This window comes from Alternaria viburni (genome assembly GCF_023758015.1).
Source record: "Alternaria viburni strain BMP 2772 chromosome Unknown scaffold_1, whole genome shotgun sequence".
Taxonomy (NCBI): domain Eukaryota; kingdom Fungi; phylum Ascomycota; class Dothideomycetes; order Pleosporales; family Pleosporaceae; genus Alternaria; species Alternaria viburni.
Window position 1 is genome coordinate 1078599 of NW_026055770.1, and position 23813 is coordinate 1102411.

At 52.6% G+C, this 23813-nt stretch overlaps 11 protein-coding genes across 11 annotated transcripts; 5 read left to right on the forward strand and 6 right to left on the reverse strand.

Moving 5' to 3' along the window:
* Positions 1 to 561: 561 nt before the first annotated feature.
* J4E79_000396 (uncharacterized protein) lies at positions 562 to 6924 on the forward strand (the record flags this gene model as incomplete). The annotated part of the gene is made up of 12 exons (XM_049349312.1): positions 562 to 638; positions 700 to 778; positions 834 to 1027; positions 1078 to 1574; positions 1621 to 1760; positions 1809 to 2119; positions 2166 to 2253; positions 3525 to 3590; positions 3646 to 3704; positions 3760 to 4001; positions 4054 to 4070; positions 4129 to 6924. 12 exons carry the CDS (start codon positions 562 to 564, stop codon positions 6922 to 6924), a joined length of 4566 nt encoding a protein of 1521 aa, XP_049216099.1.
* A 763-nt stretch (positions 6925 to 7687) lies between these two features.
* Positions 7688 to 9150, forward strand: J4E79_000397 (uncharacterized protein; the record flags this gene model as incomplete). The annotated part of the gene is made up of 4 exons (XM_049349313.1): positions 7688 to 7712; positions 7771 to 7929; positions 8000 to 8611; positions 8666 to 9150. 4 exons carry the CDS (start codon positions 7688 to 7690, stop codon positions 9148 to 9150), a joined length of 1281 nt encoding a protein of 426 aa, XP_049216100.1.
* Positions 9151 to 9613: 463 nt separating this feature from the next.
* On the reverse strand, positions 9614 to 10639 carry J4E79_000398 (uncharacterized protein; the record flags this gene model as incomplete). Its single annotated transcript, XM_049349314.1, has 1 exon — positions 9614 to 10639. One exon carries the CDS (start codon positions 10637 to 10639, stop codon positions 9614 to 9616), a length of 1026 nt encoding a protein of 341 aa, XP_049216101.1.
* A 390-nt stretch (positions 10640 to 11029) lies between these two features.
* On the forward strand, positions 11030 to 12425 carry J4E79_000399 (uncharacterized protein; the record flags this gene model as incomplete). The annotated part of the gene is made up of 2 exons (XM_049349315.1): positions 11030 to 11202; positions 11249 to 12425. The coding sequence occupies 2 exons, from the start codon at positions 11030 to 11032 to the stop codon at positions 12423 to 12425; spliced, it is 1350 nt and encodes a 449-aa protein (XP_049216102.1).
* An 853-nt stretch (positions 12426 to 13278) lies between these two features.
* J4E79_000400 (uncharacterized protein) lies at positions 13279 to 14151 on the forward strand (the record flags this gene model as incomplete). The annotated part of the gene is made up of 1 exon (XM_049349316.1): positions 13279 to 14151. One exon carries the CDS (start codon positions 13279 to 13281, stop codon positions 14149 to 14151), a length of 873 nt encoding a protein of 290 aa, XP_049216103.1.
* A 78-nt stretch (positions 14152 to 14229) lies between these two features.
* J4E79_000401 (uncharacterized protein) lies at positions 14230 to 15145 on the reverse strand (the record flags this gene model as incomplete). The annotated part of the gene is made up of 2 exons (XM_049349317.1): positions 14230 to 14961; positions 15095 to 15145. 2 exons carry the CDS (start codon positions 15143 to 15145, stop codon positions 14230 to 14232), a joined length of 783 nt encoding a protein of 260 aa, XP_049216104.1.
* A 1242-nt stretch (positions 15146 to 16387) lies between these two features.
* On the reverse strand, positions 16388 to 17347 carry J4E79_000402 (uncharacterized protein; the record flags this gene model as incomplete). The annotated part of the gene is made up of 1 exon (XM_049349318.1): positions 16388 to 17347. The coding sequence occupies one exon, from the start codon at positions 17345 to 17347 to the stop codon at positions 16388 to 16390; it is 960 nt and encodes a 319-aa protein (XP_049216105.1).
* Positions 17348 to 17848: 501 nt separating this feature from the next.
* J4E79_000403 (uncharacterized protein) lies at positions 17849 to 19116 on the reverse strand (the record flags this gene model as incomplete). The annotated part of the gene is made up of 2 exons (XM_049349319.1): positions 17849 to 18855; positions 18906 to 19116. 2 exons carry the CDS (start codon positions 19114 to 19116, stop codon positions 17849 to 17851), a joined length of 1218 nt encoding a protein of 405 aa, XP_049216106.1.
* Positions 19117 to 19471: 355 nt separating this feature from the next.
* J4E79_000404 (uncharacterized protein) lies at positions 19472 to 20989 on the forward strand (the record flags this gene model as incomplete). The annotated part of the gene is made up of 1 exon (XM_049349320.1): positions 19472 to 20989. The coding sequence occupies one exon, from the start codon at positions 19472 to 19474 to the stop codon at positions 20987 to 20989; it is 1518 nt and encodes a 505-aa protein (XP_049216107.1).
* A 131-nt stretch (positions 20990 to 21120) lies between these two features.
* On the reverse strand, positions 21121 to 22160 carry J4E79_000405 (uncharacterized protein; the record flags this gene model as incomplete). The annotated part of the gene is made up of 2 exons (XM_049349321.1): positions 21121 to 22088; positions 22142 to 22160. 2 exons carry the CDS (start codon positions 22158 to 22160, stop codon positions 21121 to 21123), a joined length of 987 nt encoding a protein of 328 aa, XP_049216108.1.
* A 321-nt stretch (positions 22161 to 22481) lies between these two features.
* SFC1 (Mitochondrial succinate-fumarate transporter) lies at positions 22482 to 23781 on the reverse strand (the record flags this gene model as incomplete). The annotated part of the gene is made up of 6 exons (XM_049349322.1): positions 22482 to 22647; positions 22698 to 23136; positions 23222 to 23417; positions 23492 to 23541; positions 23600 to 23647; positions 23715 to 23781. The coding sequence occupies 6 exons, from the start codon at positions 23779 to 23781 to the stop codon at positions 22482 to 22484; spliced, it is 966 nt and encodes a 321-aa protein (XP_049216109.1).
* Between the last annotated feature and the right edge of the window lie 32 nt (positions 23782 to 23813).

Sequence of the window (23813 nt, forward strand, 5' to 3'; positions counted from 1 at the left end):
CTCGGTATCCTCCAGCAGATGCGGCCAACGGGTAATTGCAGATATGCACACTCCGTCCCTGACTAGACGAGCCGCCTGATAGTGCTGCTCTTAAGACGGGTCCCTTTTTTCCCTTTGTCACGCGAACACGAAAGGGTCCAGATCGTATTGCGGCGGCTCCAGTTCCAGGCGTAAGGATAGCCCTTAGTGCCAGCCTGCCCATCGCCGCGTCTCAGCAAGCCGTACTGAGCGTTTCCGTCTGGTCTGGCTCCGGGGTATACTACTGTGAGCGTTCGCCAGGTGTGGAACAAACACGGAGCGCTCCGTCTTCGGGGTATCAGATGTCAAACGCCATCATGCGAAACCTCCACGTGTGTCATGCTTACCCCTGGGGGTTTGCTGACTTCTAGAATGACGTTTGCGTATTCTGCTGTTTCCAAGGTTGACGTGTTCTGTACATACGCGACCACGGATGCTAGATGACAGGGATTATCCATAAGCGAGCACGTGACGCTCAACTACGAGCGACTGGTCAATCTGTGCTTTCCGGCGATCGTGCATCAACCCGCTGTCAATTCTCCCATGGCACAGCTGTCTCCGTCCATTGCGCAGTGCGCCGTCGTGGCCACGGCGCTCAAGGTGCTGCTTTTCCCTGCTTAGTATGTCTCGCTGCACAATTCTGAGGTTTAGTTCCTCGTCCTTGCTGACCATCTCCGGCAGTAAGTCGACCGACTTCGAGGTTCATCGTAACTGGCTTGCTCTCACGCATTCCCTACCCATCAAGGAATGGTATTACGAAGTCAGACAACCATGCCGTCAACGCCACGCAATTGTTCCAATCTAACACACTCCAGAAAACGTCTGAATGGACCTTGGACTATCCGCCGTTCTTCGCTTACTTTGAATGGCTAATGTCTCAAGCTGCACCCTATGTTGATCCTGGCCTGCTCAATGTAAAAGATCTTGGATACAACAGCTGGCAGACCGTATACTTCCAGCGTACTACAGTCGTTTTAACCGAGCTCGTCTTGGTCTACGCTTTGCACCTGTACTTACACACCACCCTACTTGATCTGTCCGTTACTAAATGCTCGCCAGCTATGTGAAGACCTCAAAGTCCAAAGTCACTGCTCACGCCGCTGCACTCTCTGTCCTATTGTCACCAGGACTGCTGATAATCGATCACATCCATTTCCAGTACAATGGCTTCCTCTATGGCCTCTTGGTCCTCTCTATGGTCTTGGCCCGCAACAATTCGACCCTCCTATTGTCCGGTCTGCTCTTTGCAGCGCTTTTGTGTCTCAAGCACATCTACCTGTACCTCGCGCCTGCGTACTTTGTCTACCTTCTGCGTGCTTACTGCTTGGGGCAGCGGTCGTCGTTCCCGTATTTCACTATACGATTCTTCAATTGCATCAAGTTGGGCGTGGGTATCGTGTCTGTCTTCGCAGCCGCTTTTGGCCCCTTCGCAATGTGGGGACAGATAGGGCAAGTGTTCAGTCGCCTGTTCCCGTTCTCGCGAGGTCTGTGTCATGCCTACTGGGCGCCGAACGTCTGGGCGATATACTCGTTCTCTGACCGAGTCTTGATTTACCGTATGCAGCTTCCCAGTACCACTTTGTATCAAGCTAACACTGCCAGTGGCCCCGCGCCTTGGGCTTCATGTTGATCAAGAGGCAGTGAATAGCGTCACTCGAGGGCTTGTGGGAGACACGTCTTTCGCAGTACTTCCGGACATAGACCCATTGATATGCTTCCTTCTAACTCTTGGAACACAGATAGTACGTGTATCGATATCCTGGGTGATCGATTGAACTAACGTCATCCAGCCTGTCCTCCTCCGCCTTTTGTACAAACCTACTTGGGAGGCCTTCATTGGTGCTGTAACGCTGTGTGGCTACGCATCTTTCCTGTTCGGCTGGCATGTCCACGAGAAGGCAATCTTGCTCGTGATAATTCCATTCAGCTTGATAGCGCTTCAAGATCGTCGATATTTTGGCGCTTTCCGACCCTTAGCTGTTGCTGGTCATGTTTCCCTCTTTCCTCTCCTCTACACGGCCGCAGAGTTCCCCGTGAAGACAGTCTATACTATCTTCTGGCTCGTACTTTTCCTTATCGCCTTCGATAGGCTAGCTCCTGCGTATGTAACCTGTCCTTTCTTTCGGGTCTCCGCTGACATACAATAGTTCACCCAAACCTAGGATATTTTTACTTGATCGCTTCTCCCTGCTTTACATCGCTCTTTCGATACCTCTGATCGCATACTGCTCACTGGTCCACGGCCTAGTGTTTGGTTCTCGGTATGAATTCCTGCCGCTCATGTTCACGAGTTCGTATTCAGCCGTCGGAGTGGTGGGCAGCTGGGTCGGCTTTCTGGTAGTTTACTTTGATTTGTAGATGCATGAGTATCCGATAAGTCTACAACATAGATCTTGTTAATTACACGACCTGGGAAATAAGCTCTTCTGAATGTGGCAAACTTGTCGTCCCGATATCTTCTTGAGCAGCACTCGTCTAACGCGCAATCGCATGCTGTCCAGTGGTAGCCTTCAAAGAGGGACTCTTTCTGCTGGGCCACTTTGGAGAGTCTCGTGGATGCTTGGAATACTCTAAGGGTATGGCACGCTTGCTACCAGTGCTGCAAATGGGAGATATGGCAGCAGCAGTGCGAGCATGGTAGTGAACAAACACTCCCGAGTAAACTTGATACTGTGAAGATATCGGGGATGATGTTTGATATAATATACAATACCATGCCTTCTAATGTGCGGCTGAATGTTGGGGTAGAGTTGTTCGTGTTGGTGTGATTGAGCAAGTGGGTCAGGCTGCCCCCAAGGGTTTGCTCGGGGTGGCTCGAGGCATGAGCTTTTCATGACCGATTATCACAGAACTTGATAATGCACAAGGTTTGCCGAAGTTGGAATAATCGGTGCATGCATATCGCAGCATGATAGAGCTCATTGCTACGATTCGAAAGAGTCCAAATATGTTGATATTTTGATGGTAGTGGGGTGTGTAGCTTTGACGCGTGGGTGGTAGGGTGCGAAGGCAGTCCTTGCCAAATCAAGTATGGTAACTAGTGCCAAGGGACTACGGGCCTCTTCCACTACCCTCCGCTCGCTTTTCTCCCCCATTGACTACTCTCCGACTAATACTCTCCACCCTACCTCACAACTTCCCGACTATCACGCTCTTACCACTCGCGAACTCACGCACACGTCACCTAGACGCGCTCTCGGAACTGATCGACGCGTCTCGGAACGCTACTTGGACCACCGAAGACTGCGACGACGATTTCGAAACACCTTTCCTGGCGCGTAGAGACGGACAATCGATCAACTGCCTACAGAGGGGCCATTGCCCCCACCTCTCACCGCAAATTACCTCGAGCAGAGGTAATCGGCGCGCTTCGATTGTCGCGACACTTCCGAAGTTTGCGACGCGGCACCGTGGACGTCGAACAGACTATATGAGCTAGGGATCAGGCCAACATGGTATAGTTTGGGTCGCGTTGTATACAGGAGCGTGTGCTGATTGCTTTCCAGGTTCTCTACAAGCGTAAACCCGTCAAATTCGAACCGCTGCCGAAGAACCTCGACGACAGCACTGAGGTACGCTACATACTCTGTTGGACCATAGAACATACATGCTAAAGTCGCTGGATAGGTGTGGCATATCGAACAGACTGGAGAGGTCTTCACAGACTATGAGCGGTTCCTTGAGAGGTAAGAAAATATATGGAATGACGTCAGGTAGGTACATGTCGCTCATGAGGTGTAGATTCGACTTCTATCAACAGCGGAGCTTCACATGCCAGGCGACTGGTCATTCAGGCTATACCTATTTCGAGGCCCAGGAGAGCGAGGTAGGCTCCACGTCAATACTCGTCAAGGCCGACGAAGAGGTAACATCCGTGCAGACGGAAGCTTCCAAAGAGATCAACAGCATCTTTCCGGATGGCTTAAGGTCTCCTGTCCTTCACTATGTCCAGTTTCAAGACCACCATCGGATGGATGACCTAGGTGAGTCAGTCTTGCTTGCTTAGCCCATGAGTGCTGCTGACATACTACACAGTGAATGATGTCTACGATGTATGTCCATGAAGCGATACCAATACCCACAAGGAAACCCACGCTGACCTGTTCGCAGCATTTCAAGGAGCACTTTATGCTGAATGATCGGGTTTCCGTCGAAGGCGACCACTCGCGCCGCTTCGGCAAGATCACCGAGATCACGGACAGCAGTCGACTACACAGCATGTTCAGTGGTCAGTCCATGGACGACAACATTCGGACATACACCTACGTCATCACTATGGAAGACAGCGGTGAAACCGTTACCAAATACAAAGCCTCAGAACTCCAGCGCGATCGAAAGACCTATTCCAAGCTCATCCTGAAAGCTTTCCTTCGCAATGCCCTGAAGCGTGAGTCATGGATTGGTGCGCCATGGATGGTCAAAGACAGCTTGGCAAAGAGATACGACATACCCACCAAGCTTCCTGACAAGAAGACCCGGGAGGCTATTTTGGCTGCTAAGAGGGCTACCACTGGCGTACCCAACGGTGTGACCGAACCTGTTCAACAACAATACCCACAGCAGATGCCCAACGGTCATGGTCCTCATGTCAATGGTCATAGACCGCCTTTACCACCTGGACAAGCGCAGCCTACCTTTGTTAATTTCTCCGCAAGCGGCCCTCCACCCTACGCACAACAAGGTGTAATGCCTCCATGGGCAGCTGGAAACCCTCATCGGCCAGCTTATTTTGCCAACGGCCCGCCGATCAACTACTCTGGACCTCCGCAGATAGTGACTGGTCCACCACCCAATTTCCTGGCTCAGGTGCCGCCTGCCCTTGCTGCGCAATTAATGCAGATGCATGCGCCTGGTCATGGCCCGCCCATCAATTTCCCATTCCAAACCAGCTTCAACCACCAGCAAGGTCCCCGGCCATCAACCCTTCCACAGCCTCAACAAGCGCCTCCACCGCCCCGTACTATTGAGTATGTCAAATACCCATGCGAGGACCTAGAGATCAAGCAACCTCGTCTACAGGTCAACCGACCACCATTGAAGTTCCTCTCCGACGACGTTCCTGAAGGAGTCGAGCCGCCGGCTGACGAGAAGAAGACCGGCATCTTGATGAAGAGTATTGGCCCGTTGCTCTGTATCTGGGAGACTCTCAACGTTCACGATACCATCTACATGCTAGACTCTTTCACCTTCGATGACTTTGTCGACGCTATGCGGTTCTCGCATGAGACAGTCGAGTGTGAGTTGTTTGTAGAGATGCACTGTGCAATCCTGAAGCAGATTGTCAACGACTCCGGCAAAATCCAGACGTCCCTACCTAACATGGCCGACGGCGAGGATTCATCAGACGAAGATTCGAGCGAAGAGTCAACGCCCACACCCGAGCCCGAGCCGCCTGTTCGAACTACTCGTAGCAGTTTGAGGAAGTCGGGTGCAGCCCAACTTGTTGCTAAACCACGCACACCCACGCCTGAGCCTCCGAAAGAACTCCACAAAGCCGAGGAATTCGACAACGAATTCGACTGGGTCGAGCAGTGCAAGACTCGCAACTTTGCGGACGGTGGATGGCAGGCAGTCATGGTCGCACTCCTCTACCGCCTTTCCTTTGATCCCGCGCGGAAGGAAGCCTGTGACGAAATCCTTGCTGAGCTTGTCCCTCCTGATGAAGAACCTACCATCACCACCATCGCCACCAACTACGCGAAGCTCGATGTCAACCTCCGCATCTCTGCGCTCGAGATGATTCTGAATCTTACTGTTGTCACTGAGAATTTCCGCGATCAGCTGGTCGCCGCCGCCCAGGAAATGACTCGCTTGCGCAAGGAAAAGATTGAGTACCAGCGCAAACGCAAAGAGCTGGCTGATGAACTTTTCAAGCTGGATTTGGAGCGTAAGATCCACCTTCCTGCCAACACGCCGGCGTCGCCTACGGATGCCAAGATGAATGACGATGTGGATGCATCCATGACAAGCGTTAACGATGGGTCTAAGGAACCTGCCGAAGCCGAAGCGGACGGTGGCAACGATGCACCTACTTCCAAGGGCAGGACCCGTCCGGCGAACAAGAACAAGCGCAAGGCGGCTGCTGAAGAAGCTCGTAAGGAGAAGGCGAAGAAGGCCAAGGCAGATGCTGAGAAGACCAAGAAGCAGAAGGAATGGGAGAAACTACTACAAGCGATTGAGAAGAAGAAAGACGAGCTCAAGGAGTGCGAGGACAACATCAACGAGCTTGACGATGATCTGCGCGAAACTCTTGTGCATCGTAGCAAGATCCTTGGCAAGGATCGATTCTTGAACAAGTACTACTGGTTCGAGCACAATGGTATGCCATTCGGTGGTGTTCCCAATAGCTCTACCGCCGAGTATGGGTACGCCAATGGACGAATTTGGGTACAGGGACCGAGCGAGTATGAGCTTGGTCCAAACTTGGAGGAACCTGCCCTCTCTCAAGACATGCAGCGCTTTGGCTACACAATCCCGCAGCGTAAAGAGCGAGAAGAAGGCCCGACGCACCTGTCCAACTCGAGCCAGTGGGCGTTTTACGACGACCCGGAGGACATTGACAAGCTACTTGCGTGGCTCGATGAGCGCGGCCATCGAGAACGTGTTCTGCGCAAGGAGTTACAAGCGTTCCGTGACCGTATCGCCGAATACATGGTTAAGATGCGGAAGCATCTGGAGGACTCCAACAAGCCCCAAGAAGAGGACGATGATGACAACAAGACAAGAGTGTCGACGCGAAACAAGACCTATGTCGACAAGGACACCCCCAAGGATCGCTGCTTGCTCTGGACCAACAGCATCATGCGTGAGGAATTTGGCCACAACCACATCGAAGAATACGAACCACCAAAGAAGGGCAAGGCGAAGCCTGTCAAGGCATCCAAGGCTAAGGGCCGAGGCCGTTAATGCAGTCTCTTGGTGCCACAAGCCCACGCAAGAGGCGAAGCAGAGTGGAAAAGACCATAGGCTTGCTCTAGACCAAGGCCACCAGATGCATATCGGTCTACTGGGCAGCAACGTACCCAGGATGACGAGCTCTACAGAGCTAGTGAGGACGTTGGCAACACCGCAGTACATTTACGAATGACGACACAGCATACTTTGGCGATCTACGGCGTTTTGATACCATGAGCCTTGGTGCTCAAAGTACATGTTGAGCATTTTAGGGAGTTCGGAAGGATGCAGAGCTGACTGCCATTGCGATGGTCAGTCTTGCCAGCAGACTTGGTTCATGGTTTTACCGAATATCTATCTATGGCGGGTCCTTCGGTGGTGTGCTCCGATCTTGACGTGTATGGCGTTTAGCATTTGTCAAGAGCGCATATTGTCAGTATAGCTAGAAATACCAAAACGAGATTGAATTAATTTCCGTGTGTCATGTGAAGTATCAGTTCCAGCGGTGCATTCCACGTTCGGCATGAAATCTTGAACTGTTCATGTTCGGTTGGTACCTAACACCTGACTAGCTGGCCATTTCGGGTTAGTACGCGATGCGCGGCTGCTTGACGCGACCGGAGGCCGCCATCAGCAGCGCATGCAACCAGACCTGTTGCCTTCCATCAGCAAGAGACATTTTGACATCGGATACGTCTCCACTACACTTGGAAAGATCCCCCGGAGTGATTGAAGGTCCACCGAAGCACTCCGCAGGCGTCGTAGAGCCGCCAACATGGCTACGAATGGCACACGAAAGGGTGAGCTGAACTCCGCACCCCTCCCCGGCGCCGCTACGATGGAACTAATGTACCGCAGCACCTTCAGCCACAGAATCTGGAGGCAACTCTAGCCTACTGGACACAAGCGCAGTAAAAGACATAGTCAAATCGGAGAAAGCCAGGATCAAGTTGAAGATCAAGAAGCCGGTACCGAAGCCGTCGATATCTGGGAACTGGAAGGAAAGCGACGCGACCAGTATGTCACCCACAGCGCGCTGTATCTGTACATGCACGTGAGTCTACACAGCGGTCTAACATGTTATTAGACGTCGAGACCAAAGCCCCCGCTCCGTCGACCACCTCGCCTGTGATCAATCCTCTGGACGAGAAAACCATTGCCGGCTTCCCCAGCGGCCGACCCCTAGACGATAAAGTGGACACAGTACAATGTAAACACTGTCGCCGACCCGTACTTCGCGCATCGTCTGCGGCGCATATTCGTGAATGCTTGAACAAGAAGCAGGAGAAGCTAAAGAAGAAGAAGGAGGCCAAGGAAGCCAAAGATGCAGCTCTGCGGAAAGAGAAGGGCGAAGATGACGAGGGCGGCAAGTCGCGCAAGTCAGCCATCAAGGGTGCCTCGATAGACGGCGATGGCGCAAAGAAGGGCAAAAAGCGGAAACTCGACGGAGACGCGGAGAAGGCGCCGAACGCCAAAAAGAAGAAGAAGGATGAACCCAAGCAGAAGGGAGCAAAGCCCAAAGGCCCAGTCGATGTTGAGAGGCAGTGCGGTGTCTCTCTACCGAACGGCGGATACTGCGCAAGAAGTCTGACTTGCAAGAGCCATAGCATGGGTCTGAAGAGGGCCGTTCCAGGACGAAGTCTACCATATGACATGTTGCTGGCGCAATATCAGAAGAAGAACCAGGCTAAGATTCAACGTATGTATCCCACGATCACCCAGCTAGAGACATTGTATACTGACATATTCTTAGGGTCTCTCATTGATGCCAACGCGCCCCTCCCCGAAGATCTCGAGCCCTCGGGCGCTGTTGATTCCGACGAAGAGAAAGACTCTATAATGGCTGCCCTCTCTCGACACCGGCCACGGCCCATGGCAACATACACGCATACCTCGCAACGCTCGAAATACCAATACATCCGCATGAAAGGCATGATCCGCTCAGCACTTGGCGCACCCCCAGGCGGAGGCGGGTCCATGTTCTCGGGTGGTGATAATATGAGCACTGGACGGGGGATGGCACTCGGTATGATGGGCGCGCCATTGAGTGCCACCAACGAGCACTTTCCGCAAAGCGCTGGATTCGGCGCACCGCTGAGCGCCGGGCTGGACGGTGGAGCAGGGAGCAGGAGGCCAAGTGCTATCGGTACAGGCGGACCCCGACAGATACTCCCTGGACAACTACCCGGACCTGGCCAACAGCGGAAGGGCAGTATGGCGAGTGTTAGCGCTACCTAGGAGGATGCTGGTCTCCCCAATAAGGCTATGTTGGAAGAGTCATCCCGTGCCACGAGTGGAGACAATGACGAGGAAAAGGTTACGAAGACGAACGTTGACATTCCATGGGAGGGTTTGGGAATCGAAGCGTAAAGAGATGCAGTGGCGTTCACGGATGGGACATGACTTTCACATGACGCTTCGGCAGGGCTATGGAATGTGCCCCTGGGTTTGGTTCGTGTATTATTTGGGGTCGGGAGTTTGACATGATACCCTCTCTGTTTTTTATGATTACCAGGAGTATTAGACGTTGATAGTGTGATTTGATCACATGAAATCAATGGCATTCCTTTGATCTTTTGCAGAGGCCTGATCTCTAGTCTAATGCTGACGAGATATTGGGAATGCTTCTAGGGAAAGACGATTGGAAAATAACATGGCCGATGTGCGGCGAAAGCGGACAGTGTCTTAGTAGACGACCATGTTATGACTCCCCTTGCATACCCCAATATCCCACTCTCTGTGCTTTGGGTACCGTCATCTTGAAATGCAGATCATCCTCATCCTCACCGCTTCCCAATGCATTATCGTCGTCGTCTCCAATGTTGTACTCTTCATCGTCACTCCCATGGCGGTATTTGGACTGGTACAGATTGCGATCGAACTCGTCGTCGTCGCTCATCTCGTCCTCAGGATAGTCATTGGCGTAGTAATCCTCTGCATTTTCGTCTTCGTCATCCGTGTCGAACTCTCGGTCGCTGTTCTCGTCGTTGTCCCACCAGTCTGCGTCCTCTTCGCTGATAACTAGAAGGCCGACTGTGCCTGTCGGGGCGGGGGCGTCTGGTAGAACGGGTTCCCGGACATAGTGATCGTATACGTATTCGCTGTCAATGTCCATGGCGTCGCCATCTGCCATTGTGCCATCTTGGACTGCGAGCGCTGCAGCCTTGTCCGGGTGTCGTTCTGCAAAGCGTTTCGCTGGCACTTTGGGCTTGTGTTTCGAAGGCGAGGGGAGGGGTATTTCGAGATTGTCTACCTTCTCCAACTCTTTTGACAGGGCTTCCAGATTGCGTACATCGTTTTCTGAGGGCTCGGTGACGGGTGGTTTCCGGTGTATCGAGGGTTTGGCTGAGTGGTGTAGTGCGCTGCCGGCGCCTGGCCGCTTTCGTGGTCGCGGTGTAGAGTCTGGTGTAGGTTCTGGTATTGGTGCTTGCACTTGTCCGCCTGCTGGGATGTTTTCCTTGGTGACCTCTTGTTCCTCTACGAAATGCCGTTTTGCGCCAATCCTGGACACGGGATCGAGGCGAAAACGGCGGGCGAGAGTCGGCGTGGGTGGTGTTGATTCCTGTTGGACATCGTCGCCCGGCTTGGTGAGACGCTTGTATGCAAAGTCGCTGCTTCTTTGTCGCTTGATGTCCTTTTCGGCGTGTTCGATCCTAAGAGAGTCGACAGGCGCATCGGTGCGCTTCCGTTTGATGGAGATTGTGTTGGGGGGGAGTTGGTATGACATATTCGTGGCAACGAGAGAAGATGTAGTCCTAGAATACGTCTGGTCTATTTGACGCTCGCAGCTAAGTATTTGGTGGTGAGATGGTGCAGCGAATCGGAGGGGCAGCGCGGGGAGGTGACATCAAAGCATTCCACATGCCGCGCAGGCAGAGCCCCAGTCCACTAGCGCGATCTACACCCGCGTGTCACCCGTCGACTCTCGAGCTCACCCACGCGATATGATCATGAGTCCTACTAGCACCGACACGGCTTGAACATGTCCGCCTGTATCCAGTTATACAGTGTTCCTCTTCCTTTTCAAGACGTCTCTTCCTCGTAGACGTATATCGGCATCTCCGCAACTCCGCAGTACATCCCCGAGAGCACCTCGAACGCGACGACACTTCCCATCATGGATCGCATCCGCCAGATATTCGATCGCGAGAACTTGTCCGCGTCGTATGAGCCACTAGAAGGAGGCTCTGAGCGGCCAGATGGCGAGCGTATCGAGCGCGAGGATCAGGCATTCTCGTGGACGGACTATGCTATCTTCACCCTGTTGGGTGTCTCCATGCTATGGGCTTGGTGGGTACCTCAGACACCACTGCAGCCATGATACTGACTGTACTAGGAACATGTTCTTAGCAGCAGCCCCGTACTTCCAGCGACGCTTCGGGTCCAACGACAACCTCCTCCGCAACTTCCAGTCCTCCATCCTCTGCGTCTCCACTGTAGGCAACCTCGGCTCCATGATCGTCTTGACCAAGCTCCAGGCTCGTGCCAACTACCCCAAACGCATCGTCGCATCGCTCGTCTTGAACGCTGTCGTCTTCACCCTTCTCGCCATATCCACAAAGTTCTTCCTGAACATATCCGTCGGTGTCTACTTCGCTTTCCTCATGCTCATGGTGTTGAGCGCCAGCCTTGCCACAGGCTTGTGCCAGAACGGCGTCTTTGCATATGTATCGGGCTTTGGAAGAGAGGAATATACCCAAGGAATCATGTCTGGTCAAGGCATTGCCGGTGTCTTGCCTTCCATCACCCAGATCATATCGGTTCTGTCTGTGCCTAAGAAGCAACATACCGATGGAGCGCCGCAAGAGTCTAGCACCTCTGCCTTCATCTACTTCTTGACCGCCACGGCTGTCTCCGCTGCAACATTGGTAGCCTTCTTCTACCTCCTCTCCAGGGCTAGCTCCAAGCAGCGTATGTCGCAAGCATCGTACGACCAAGGACCCGAATACGGTCCAACGCACAACGAGCGCAAGAGTGTGCCACTGACGAGGATGCTTAAGAAGCTCTTCTGGCTCGCCGGCGCCGTCTTTATTACCTTCGCAATTACCATGTTCTTCCCTGTCTTTACGCCACAAGTACTAAGCGTACGCGATCCAGCAACGGCTCCTCGCCTTTTCCAACCAGCAACTTTTATCCCCCTAGGCTTCTTTTTCTGGAACCTTGGTGACCTCATGGGTCGAGTGGGACCCGCTCTACCTGCCCTTCGTCTTACGCATCGTCCACGCCTCTTGTTCTTTCTGTCCATTGTGCGTGTACTCTTCATACCCTTGTACTTCCTCTGCAACATCGGTGGGAAAGGCGCCGCTGTCAACTCCGATTTCTTCTATCTCTTTATTGTACAGTTGCTTTTCGGCATAACAAATGGCTACTTGGGTAGCAGTTGCATGATGGGTTTCGCTGAGTGGGTCGAGCCGGAAGAACTTGAGGCAGCAGGAAGCTTCATGTCGCTATCTTTGGTTGGCGGCCTTACCACAGGAAGCTTCCTCAGTTTCTTTGCTGCACAGTCCTCGTGATCTGGGGTGAGTCTGGTAGCATGGCTCCTTCACGCGACTAGCATCAGCGGTTTCATCAGTACCCAGAGACGTGTATAAAAGAGTTCATGAGCAATACAGAGTCCCTCTTTTCATCTCTGTCATTTTTCACGAAAGACAATGGCTACACAGATCATCTACATAGTTCTCAGATTCCAGCTCCACTTCCGTACTGCTCAGCAAAGTAGGGAGGGTGGGAAACGTACAAGACCCCGATTCAGCTGGGCGGAGAAGATCCGGCATGATCAGGATTTCGCCCAGCTTGAAGACCGCGACAACACATACGATGAAGTGGAAGTGGTAGCTGCAGACGGTGGGCGGTGGAAGACGAAGTTAGTCCATAGCAAGTCTTGCGAGGAAGACGTACGAATCTCTGGCCACAACCCCGTTAAGGACGTCGCTCAGCAGCTCCTGGTCGATGAAGCGAAGAAGCATATAGACGGGTTCAGGGCAACCGGTATCAAAGTGATAGGAGCTCCAAAGTCTCTTTGGGATGTTTCGAAGCTAAATGATCACATGATGGATAGCGCTTTTTACGTTGTTCATCAGCCGACAATGCTTGATGATGGGACTAAGAGTGTCATGACTAGGTATTGGTGGGAAGTTGTCGCTGTCAGTTTTGGGAACTAGGATAAACTAGGGACATACATAGATCAAACGTAGGTGGTAGCTAGTAGGAGCAAAAATTGAGGCATGCTTTCACGCAACCGTGCTAGTTTGTTAGCAAAAAGTGTCACTCTACACAAAGCTTGTCCATCGCGAGGCCTAAGTTATATTACGAGTACATTCATCTCCTATCCCGAGCCTTCTGTCAGAAAGTTGCACAATATCCGAAATGGCTGTCAACTCCGTCTACCTGGTCATCCATTCCCACTCACGTTCCAAAGACAAACCCTCATTCCGCGTCGCCTCCGCCGAACTACCTAAAATCCCTTCTCAGTGGACCGGCCACGATCACATCAACTATGAATACCCTAGTATTGGCGTTACCATGTCCGGTACCACGCTCGCAGAAAAATGGTACATTGAACTAGAATACCCCAAAAATTCGGAGCAATATGTCGAGATTGTCGCGTGGTTCAATGATTTAGAAGCAGCGGATAAGAAGCTGGCTGATTGCGTGTTGCAAGGCTGTAATCCCAATACGGACACGCACGAAGAAGGAAACGTGGAGAAGAAGAAGGTAAACGCGATTTGGACAGATTCCTTAGACGGCAACACAACAGCATTCTACCGCATCGATTCAAGGCAGGAAAACCTCGACGGCACATTCTCGCAAGCCATGCGATCTCACTGGTGGGAAGTAATACGCGTCGATCTCGAACAGCCAGACGTATACAGCGCGAAATGGAATGAGAAAGACCGGTCATCCTACCTGGAGACTTCGGAAAGGATCAACTCGCTTCTGACTCTGAAAAGGGCTCAGGGGCTGAACGAGCAGGAGTTGGAGGAGTTGGACAGGCTACAGAAGGGATTGGGTTGGGTGGGTGTCAAGAGGGTTAAGTCGCACGATTATACTGGTGGGTATGTCAAGCGGTGCGAGGAGGACAGCGATGGAGTTAAGGAGTTCCTCGAGAACGAGAACGTGCAATACAGTAGTGAGGATGAGGAGGATCTGAGGGTGAGGAAGACGGAACCAGGCTATGGGAAGCTGGACTTGGAGGATCGTGAGGTCTTGGGGGACAATGTATGGGGCGACAAGTTGTAGTCGCACAAACGCTGCGAGGATCTGTCCGTTTTTGTTGCATTTCAGTCTTTTTGGAATATTGATACATAGGCATGCTCTTTACAAAGCACCCAGTTCCTTCAACTTGCTAATCATGCCATCCACATCCTCTACCTTGACACCGCCCTTCCGTGGTGGTGGCTCGGTGACCTTTACTGTCTTCAATCTGATCTCAGTGTCTAGCCCATAGTCGCTCAGACTCTTCTTGTCCAGCTTCTTCTTCTTCGCCTTCATGATGTTGGGTAAGCTAGCGTATCGGGGTTCGTTGAGGCGCAGATCCGTGGTGATGACCATGGGAAGTTTGGCTTTGATTGTTTGCACACCACCGTCGACTTCTTGGACGACTTCGACGGTTTGATCGTTGATTGTGACTTTGGAGGCTTGTGTTGCTTGCGGCCAGTTGAGGAGCCCTGCGAGCATTTGTCCTGTTTGGCCGGCGTCGTCGTCGATGGCTTGTTTGCCTAGGATTACAAGATTGCTCTTTTGTTCGTCTACTACTTTCCGTAGAAGCTTCGCGACGCCCAGTGGTTCCAGGGCGTCCTTCTCTTCTACGACTACGTGTATGCCTCGGTCTGCGCCCATGGCCATGGCTGTGCGGAGGATGTCTTGGGATTTGGGGACGCCGGCGGAGAAGACGACGATCTCTTCTACGTTGGGGGCATTCGCGTGGTGGGCCTTCTTTTCGCGCATGCGGACGGCTTCTTCGATGGAGAGTTCGTCGAAGGGATTCATCGAGTGCTTGACGTTTGCGGTTTCGACTGCGGTTTGGGCGCGGTTCACGCGGGGTTTGACCTGATAATGGTGTCAGTGTCATTCGCTACTGAGACAGCCGTGTTGAGTGCCATCATCCTCGGAGCCATTCTTTCAAGCCTTCAAGTGTCGAACATGCATGCGCCATGTCCATGTGTTAGTGTAATGGACGTACCGCATAGTCAATGACCCGCTTGACGGGCACTAATATCCTCAGTCCTGACATTGTGTGTATGTTTCCTCCTCAGCACCGGGCAGCGTAATGTTTCGGGGGTATCACCGGTAATGATGTAGAAGAACCAGGGTGGGGGATAGCATCGGAGCTGCTTCTTGCGTTCGCGCTGCTTAGCCGAGGCTTTTTCCGATGTCCGCGGCGGCCTTGGCGGGGCGATATCGTCTGATCAGGAAGCGCCACTCCTGCGCAACTTGAACTGTGTAATTTAATACATGATTTTTCAGGATACTTCGCAGAGCTGGTGGAACTTACTTTCGTGGACGTCTCCCATGTCTTCATATTTGCGGAAGAATAAGCCCATCAGACATGCTGGCAGCTTACTTCCCTGCTTGATTGTTCACGATGCCGGATCATGTGTGGCTTGCCCCTTCGTTTGATGAGCTGAGGATTGCTCAGCGCATATTTATGTTATTATAAAAAGACTCCATCTACTACTCTCGAACTCTTCAGTTCCAGACCCATCCTTTTCGTTTACAGTCAAAGTTACATTGGCAAGGGCTTCCATCATGCTCAATATTCTTGTCATCACACTGGCAGGAGATCAATCCACGCCGTTCGGTGTATCAGATAAGATTGCGCCTCGTCTGATACAACGAGCAGCGGTCCACGAGTCCCGCACGGTAAAAGACGCTATCGACTGCCTCAGTACAGACTGGCCAAATGCTATTCTAGTCCAAAGCAATCACATCCTGGAGAACGAAGAACCGAGCACCACGCTACGTAATCACTTGATCGAACGAACCAGAAACGGCTGTACTACAATATTCACGGGATACTTCCATTGGCCAATGTATAGAGTGGACGCCTTCGAGGCTCTCTTCAAGGACGGTTTCGGGCTTCAATGGGAGTTAGTAAGAAGTGAGAACGTAATTACTGATCTTGTACAAAACGATCCTGGTTTGCTGCGTACCACGGTCCTCTCCCCAATAATCCAGAATCAAGACCTCCTCCGAGGCGTACCTAAAGAACAGGCCGTATACCGTGCTCGACAACAACCGGAACGTCTCGCTTCAGTGGCCTTTGCAGCAGTAGGCTCAGGAAGGGTGGGTTTTATAGGATGTGGGGGTGACGAAGTGGACAGACTGGTCTTGGCTATGTGTGGATTAGACCGTCCCACAGATGCTCCTGGGAACTCTTTGAAGAGTCACCACGGAGACCATTGACTTTACAGATGTACTCACCATCCTTCTACGTCGGTTTCTGGATTCGAATGAAGATACGTAGATTACATATTCAAGAGTTACCCAAACCCTCGGCAAACTGTTGACAGCTGGCGCAAAACCCGAAGGTTCTAGCAGCGTTATACTCCCAACACTGCTGCGCATAGTCTGGTGTGGTCGTCCCACAGCCATCACCTAACAGAACACAGTCGTACCCATTGCTAAATGCATCAGTCAGGGTTCCACCCACGCACTGGTCGGTATTCACTCCTGTGAAGAACAAGGTCCTAATACCCTCTTTATCCAGAAACTCTTTGAGGGGTGTCGTGGTACCCCACATCCCGCTCATCCTGTTCTTATGGATCCAGACGTCAGGCCTACTCTCCAACTTGCTGCCTTCGGCATACATGGCATCAAGTGGAGGGTAGAGCGCTGCATTCCAAGAATCGCGCATGAGTAATTTACCCCCCTCTACGGTTTTCCCGTCTGGAAACTTGAGCATCCCGCAGTCAGCACCGATACCACGGTAGAAAGACTGGTTTTCTTTGCCATGTCGATCCATGCTCACGCTTCCTTCTTGGTGTCCAAAAGCGTCGTCGGCTTTGAAATCGGCATCTTCCGGAATGGAGAAGAAGCCAAATGCGCGTTTCACAGCTGGCGGCATCTCTTTGGCTTCTTCCTCTGTAAGCCCCCAATTTACCCATACGACTCTGATGCCAGCCTTGCGTGCAGCTGGGATAGCGTACTTGACCAACTGTTCGCAGGCCATGTGACCAGGACCTTTTTGGCCGCGGCCGAACGCTTCGGAGAGAAAGAAGTTTTGCATGTCAATGATGACAAGGGCGGATTTCGAGGGATCGATTGTGATGGCATCAGCTCGTGTCTGAATGGTGTGTGTGGGCCCGGTAGTTGGTGACGAGTGCGTAGAGGGATGAGTGAGGTCAAAGCCATTCTTGGTAGAGTGAGACCAGAAGTTTGAAGGTGATCCTATCAAGGCTTTTCGATGACTGTTGAGAGGGATAATAGACGACATGATTGTGAGAATAGATGTTATGCTAGATTGAAGTGATCAAAGATCAATTTTCGATGGTAAATTGTGCTTAATGTCTTCGTGAAGATGCAGAATGGTATGTGTTAAGTAGATGGACGATCATACTGGCGATGAATATAAGTCTTCAAGCAGTCATCGGATGCTGTGGCCACTATCAGAGTGCCAGATAAGGAAGGCCAGTAGCTCACCTGCCGAGGTGGGGTAGGCCGGGGTAGATCCGGAGATAGTCGTTTTGTCGAGGATATGACCAAGATGTCTTTCAACACACATATGTATGTCTAATGCGTAGTACGAGATCGATCTGGGGTGGAGATCGTTTGCGCAGAATCATCGAACAGTTGCGTAATTGTCTGATGGACACTTCAGATGAATGTAGCTTCTGAAACGATACCAGGCTGCGCGTATGAGCGCGGCGAACACGCATAATACACTGGAAGAGAATGGAGTAGACAGGACATGGTCTCCTACTGGTTGTATTGGCTGTTACCGGGTTCCCGCAAGCCGCAACCTCGCAACTTGCACAAGCTGTGGTGCCTCTTCCTTGTAAAGGGCCGCGCTGTCAGAATCGACTATCATACGCAAATAATTCCTGTATTCTTCTTCATGACCAATAGACTTGTGATACTCCGCAAGTTGTAACATGGAAGGTTTGTGTCCAACGACAGACGCCACATGTAACCACTCTCGCGCAAGCTTCGAGGCGCTTCCGCGTCTCCAGGTCAGTAACCAGTTGAGCGCATGTCGTATGCTACCGTTTTCTAAAACAGACGAGTTCGATGCTGCCACTTCTTGATAGAAGCCAGTGAGGTCCAGTATGGCTTGTCTGTGACCGGATGCTGCTGCTTTGCTCGTATACCGCAACCACTTTTCGCTTGTTTTCGGCTCATAGGCTGCGAGTTCGTAGTATGAAAGCGGATCATCACCTTCGAGAGCGCCTTTCTGGAAATATGACTGGGCTTCTGCCTGTACTTTCGGATCTTTGTCTGCCTTGAGTAGATAACCGAGCGCATTCCAGGGTGCTATAATGGGAAATTGCATCGCATGTGTTAATGGCCTTCCAGTTTGATCATTAAGAGTTGAAGGCTTGATGGCTTCTTGGTATGCTTTTATGGCCTCTTGCTTCTGTCCTGCTTGCTCAAGGAAGAGTCCTCTTAGAGTCAAAACTTCAACTACTAGAGTTGGAGTCTTTTCCAAGGTCTGCAAGTCAATCGTGTCGAGCAGCTGGCGGTATTGGGCGATATCTTTCTGTGGAAAGAGCCTTGCAATCTCTTGAGCGGGCTGGTTGCCCAAACTGCCAAGGTAGACGACAGTCAGGATGTGTACGATCGCGAGAGGATCCCCAGCTTGCGCACATCCTTGCAGAAGCATAACAGCGACTTCTTTGTGCTGACTAGGCGGCAGTCGAGCTCTTATCTCTGGATTGCTGAGATCGGGTACTTTGAATGTGGCCATCGCAAGAGATGTAATATCAATCAATCGGAGGTTGTATTCTGCTCATGTCAGTGCCATCTATAGAGGGGAGTATGGGCCGCGAACCTACTCTCGACTATCCGCAAAACGTTGTCGCTATGGGAAGTTGTTTTCGTTTTCGCAACGAAGTCATTGTAGATGCTCAGAGCCGTACGCGGCTCGATATTGAATATGCTTTGTTGCTTGCATATGGTGTAGAAGCCCAGTCGAGCGCGAGTATCAACATCAACACGTGCTTTTGGATCCAATTTTCGGTTGATGGAATAATTCTGGGTTCGCATGCCTGTTGCAAGCCAATGCGAGGCCATCGGATATCTCGTAGCATTGTAGCGGATGGCTAGAGTTGTTTGACGCGATCGGCACGACAAACATGGCTCTAGACGCGCGACTGCGCTTGCTGAGCGTAATACTGCGCGACTAGTCGACATAGTTACGAGATGACTGCGCGATAGTTGGTGAATGGCGATGCGGTGATCCTTGGGATTCACAGGCCCGCTAGTCTCGGGGGTCCGCAATGGCCGCGAAATCTTGGCACGCCAGAATCTTTTCCACATCGCGCGATCCACCAACATAGCAACGACAAGAACAGCCGCGGTTCGTACACGACGCGTATCAACCCACAGCAACGAAGACGCAATGGTCACTACACGAGGCGGAACAGAGACGCCAGGCGCACCGACACCGACGCCGCGCAGCTCGACGAGGAAAGTCGCAGGAAAGCGAGAACTCGAGTCGCTAGAGACGCCGACACAAACGAAAAGGCAGAGGAAGTCTGCGCCCACGTCGTCCTCCAAGAAAAGATCTGCCAAGCAGACCGCCGATTCGGATGCGCCTTCACAAGGACTTTCGCAAGAGTCCGTAGAGGACGTCTCAGACACAATCGCTGTCGCCGCCGCGCCTGCGACCCAAGACCCTCAGACGCCGACACAGGATGAATTTCTGCCACTCCGACGCCGATCGAGCCCCCACGTTGTGGTCAGCAGGAAGTCACCGGATGATTCGACGGCCACGGACAGCTTCGGTGAAGGCAGGGAAGAGGCGCCGGCAACTTCACAAAATCCGTCCTTTTACACACCAGCGCAGCAGCCTGGTTCAGGTTCAGGCTCAGTATACGCGACGCCCGCCACAACATTTAAGCAACCTGAGGGATCACCTACACCCAAGGCTAAGACGGGAGATGGCCAGACGCTAGCACCAGGCTCAGCCAAGAGAGGCAGAGGCCGCCCGAAGAAGGTTGTAGAGACGCCGTCCAAGTTCCCCGACGATATTCCAACGTCCTCGTACGAGAGCAGCACAGCTCCTATACCCTCGCAAGGCGACGCGCCTCCTTCAGCACAACCTGAAAAGACGCATAGACGCTTTGGTAGCGAGGAGCCTGCCGAGTCGCAAGATTCGCCCGTTGCGATCAAGCAAGGCCACAAGCGATATGAAGCTTCTCAGCCCATCGAGTCACTACCCCCAACGCAAACAAGCCAAGTCGACCAGGACGAAGCAAGCGATTCGGACGACGAAGCCCCCGAGGTAGTCACCACAGCCGCTGCAGGTTCGAAAGCACGAGCTGCGCAAGCCGAAGCCGACCGCGCGCAGAAGGCTCAGCAAGCAAAGGAGCAGGCCAAGCGGCAAGCGCGCGAGGAACTCGTTGCCGCCCAACAAGCTGCAAAGCGCGAGCGTGAGGAGAAGAAGGCAAAGAAATTGGCGAAGAAAGCTGCCAAGGAAGCAAAGGCTGCCGCCGGCCCCCTCGACAAAGAGCCAGAAGTTGCGTCGCGCATGGACATCGACGTATCCAACGGTCTCCTGCCTGCTTCCCTCCTCGAGACCATCGACGACCAACGCCCACCTACGCCACCGCCCCAGCGGCGCGGAAAGACGGAGGAGGAACTCAGGAAGGAGAAGCTCAACCACCACATAAAGTTTCTGGAGCGCGTCGATAAGCCAGCGAAGGATGTGAAGAAGGGCAAGCTCAGCGTAGCGGTATTGGCACAGCAGAACCGGGTGCTGCCGCCCAAGGTCAACAGGAATACGAAGAACGTACGTGAACACTGGTTGAAGGGGCGTGAAATGGACAAGAAGGGAGGAAAACCTGGCGTTAGATTCGGGAAGAATATGGAGAGGAGGCCGCATGGTAACCGGGGTTTCTTGAGGAACGGAGAGTAAATAATAGCACAGTGCCAGTCGTACTTTTGCAGCATGATGCAAAAGATATCCATTGTCATCTTGATGTCTAGGATTTTGATGATAAGTTTTGCCGCCCATCGTATTGTCCACTTTCATACCTGCGATGCCATCTACCGCCGTCCAGGCCTCTTCGGCTTCGCAAAACCCTTGCTCTCCTCCTTCTTCTCCACCTTAAACTCGTCCAGGATAACCTGCTCAGTGATCTCATCCGGATCCGTTGCCTCAATCTTCTTCTCTACCTTGAGCCCACCATCGTTCTGCGCCAGACTGACCACATTGCCCCTACTCGCTGCATACAGCATCCTCTCCCTGATCTTCGCTCCGCTCGGACACGTCGAGATGAATACGATACTCGCCGCAGCGTCGTCATGACGGTAGAACGAGTACCGCGGCTCCTTGGCATCAATAGCCCGTGAGAGAGTCGAAGGCGTCGCCGACGAAGAAGAAACAAGCTGAAGCGTCTCAGACGCGCCATCCATGCGCAACTGCACGAGGTTATCCGTTCCACCCTGTCCCAACTTCTTCAACGCGCCGCCAATCTCATCATCAGCCCGAATAGCGATCCTGCCTCCTTGGGCCAGACCCTGGCCGCGTGTGCCTCTGCTCTCCAGGGCCTCAGCATCCTTGATATCCTGCAGAGATTGTTCCTCCGCTGTCAGCGGGTTGTCAGACGCTGTATGCGCAATGTGTTTCTCCCAGCCCTCCGGCGTGAGCTCTGATGCTTCGGTCGTGAAGACACTCTCGCTGAAATGCTCTCCGCCTAGTTCACGCACGAGTGTGAGGCGCGTGGATGCGAAGAGCATTTTCTGGCGTACCGGCGCGGCATTGGGTACGTATGTTACGGCTACGAGGGATTTGTCGGGCGAGGAGAGCGAGTCGGCGCGGCGGAGGAGGATGTAGAGTGCGGCATTGGGCTGGATGCGGGACTGGAGATTGGAGAGGTCGGCGAGAAACGTCGATGCTGACGAGGATATGGTGTCGCTGGGGATGATGGTTTCGTTTTGGATTGTGGCTAGGATTCCGCGTTGCGAGCTTGAGGTTATGAGGCTGCCGACGGCGGATTTGAGCTCCTGGGAAGCTATGGGGGTTGTTAGTGGGGTGCGAGGTTGGAACGCGCTGGAAGATCGTTACCGGAGATACCAGACTGCATCTTGGCAAGTCTCTACTGCACTATATTCTGTGGTTGTCGGGACACTCAAAGTAGAGGCTGCAATGTTGTTGAATGCACTGATTTCAACGTGTACACTGACGTCGAACCAGCGGTGATGCTGTACTATAGTGGGGCAGGTGGGCTGGACGGCCGATGCACCTTGGCAGCCCTGCTTCCATCATGCAGTCTGGTCCCTGAGTGGCGTTTCTGAAATTCATTTGTTGTTGTATTTCACATGAATTACAGGCTTCAACATGCTTGGAAATCAACCTATGCTTATCGAAGGGCGCTCTTCAACGGACTGTGAAACACAATGCAAGCTCACTCCTCATATGCCCCACCAGGGAGCATCTCTCTGCCTTTCTCCAACACACCCTTCAGATATTCGTACACGGTAAACGTGACAGCTTGACCGGGGGCTACTCGCATCACACGTGGTGTGATGCCCTTGTAGAAACTGCGGATACCTTCTTGCTTCCACATGTCGCTGTGAATTGTCAGCTAACACTCGGAAGTTGGTTGCGCTCGAGAACTTACTTTCCGATGTTTACTATCCTTTGAATGGCAGTTTGGCCTGCCTCCGCGGGCGTCTTCTGCAACCTCGTCTTGATGGTGTCGATCGGCGCGTTCGTAAATGGACCAACAGCACCACTGATCAGACCGATCAAACTCGTCTCGTAGCCTGGCAAATCCGTTGTACCATGGTACTTCTGTAACTGTGCCCTGAGTTCCGAGTACGCAGTGAAGTTTGCTGCTTGGTTTGTTCCCTGGCGCAACGCTGTGAGCGAGACACCACGCCATAATGCGCCTGCACCTTCTTCCTTGATGACAGTATACATGGCATGCGCGGCGTTTCGGTACTTGGGTATATCGAGCGGATCGGCCATCGAGTGGTGCTGCGCTTGAAGACGGATCTTGACGACCTCCATGGGTGTGACGACGAGAACGGCCTCCGTGACACCAGCGGCAAGACCAGCTGTACAGTGTTAGTATTCGGTCATTCTTGAGTAGACGCTGTTCCGAAAAGATGCGCCTTGCGATTCCGCGAGCTTCAAACTTACCCATAAACGTAGACTTTGACGCGACATTGCCCTCTTTGTCCGCTAACATCTGCTTATACCACTCATAACTCGTGAAGCGTATGGCCATCTTCGGGACGATGCCTGTGAGAACGGCGCCTAATCCCTTATATAGGCCTAATGCTGTCTCTCTCTTCACGATCTCAGTTCCGGTCGTAATGAACCCGCGCTTCTTTGCCTGTAATGGACACCTATCAGTGACGTTCTGGATAGTATATGCCGACCGCTTCGAAAGAATAATTTGGGACGTACTCCTGGAGCGCGAGCTCGTCTTGACAGTTGCATGCGGACTTTGATCGTATCTGATATCCAATTAGACTTGAAGCGCAGATAATGCAGGCTTGGGGACTTGTAACTCACCGAGAGGATGACACGCGAGTGCCTCCATCATTCCAGCACCGCCACCGGCTTCATGTCGCGTCAGTGTCCTGCCATCGCGGTCGCATACCCTCCAAATTCACAACTCGAGGCTTACCGATCAAGTTTGTGGCCGCCGACGCGGGCTTCTTGCCGCCAGGCCCTTGTACTGATTTCGCAGACATGTTGTGTAGAGTTGGAGTGCAAGTGTTCAGGA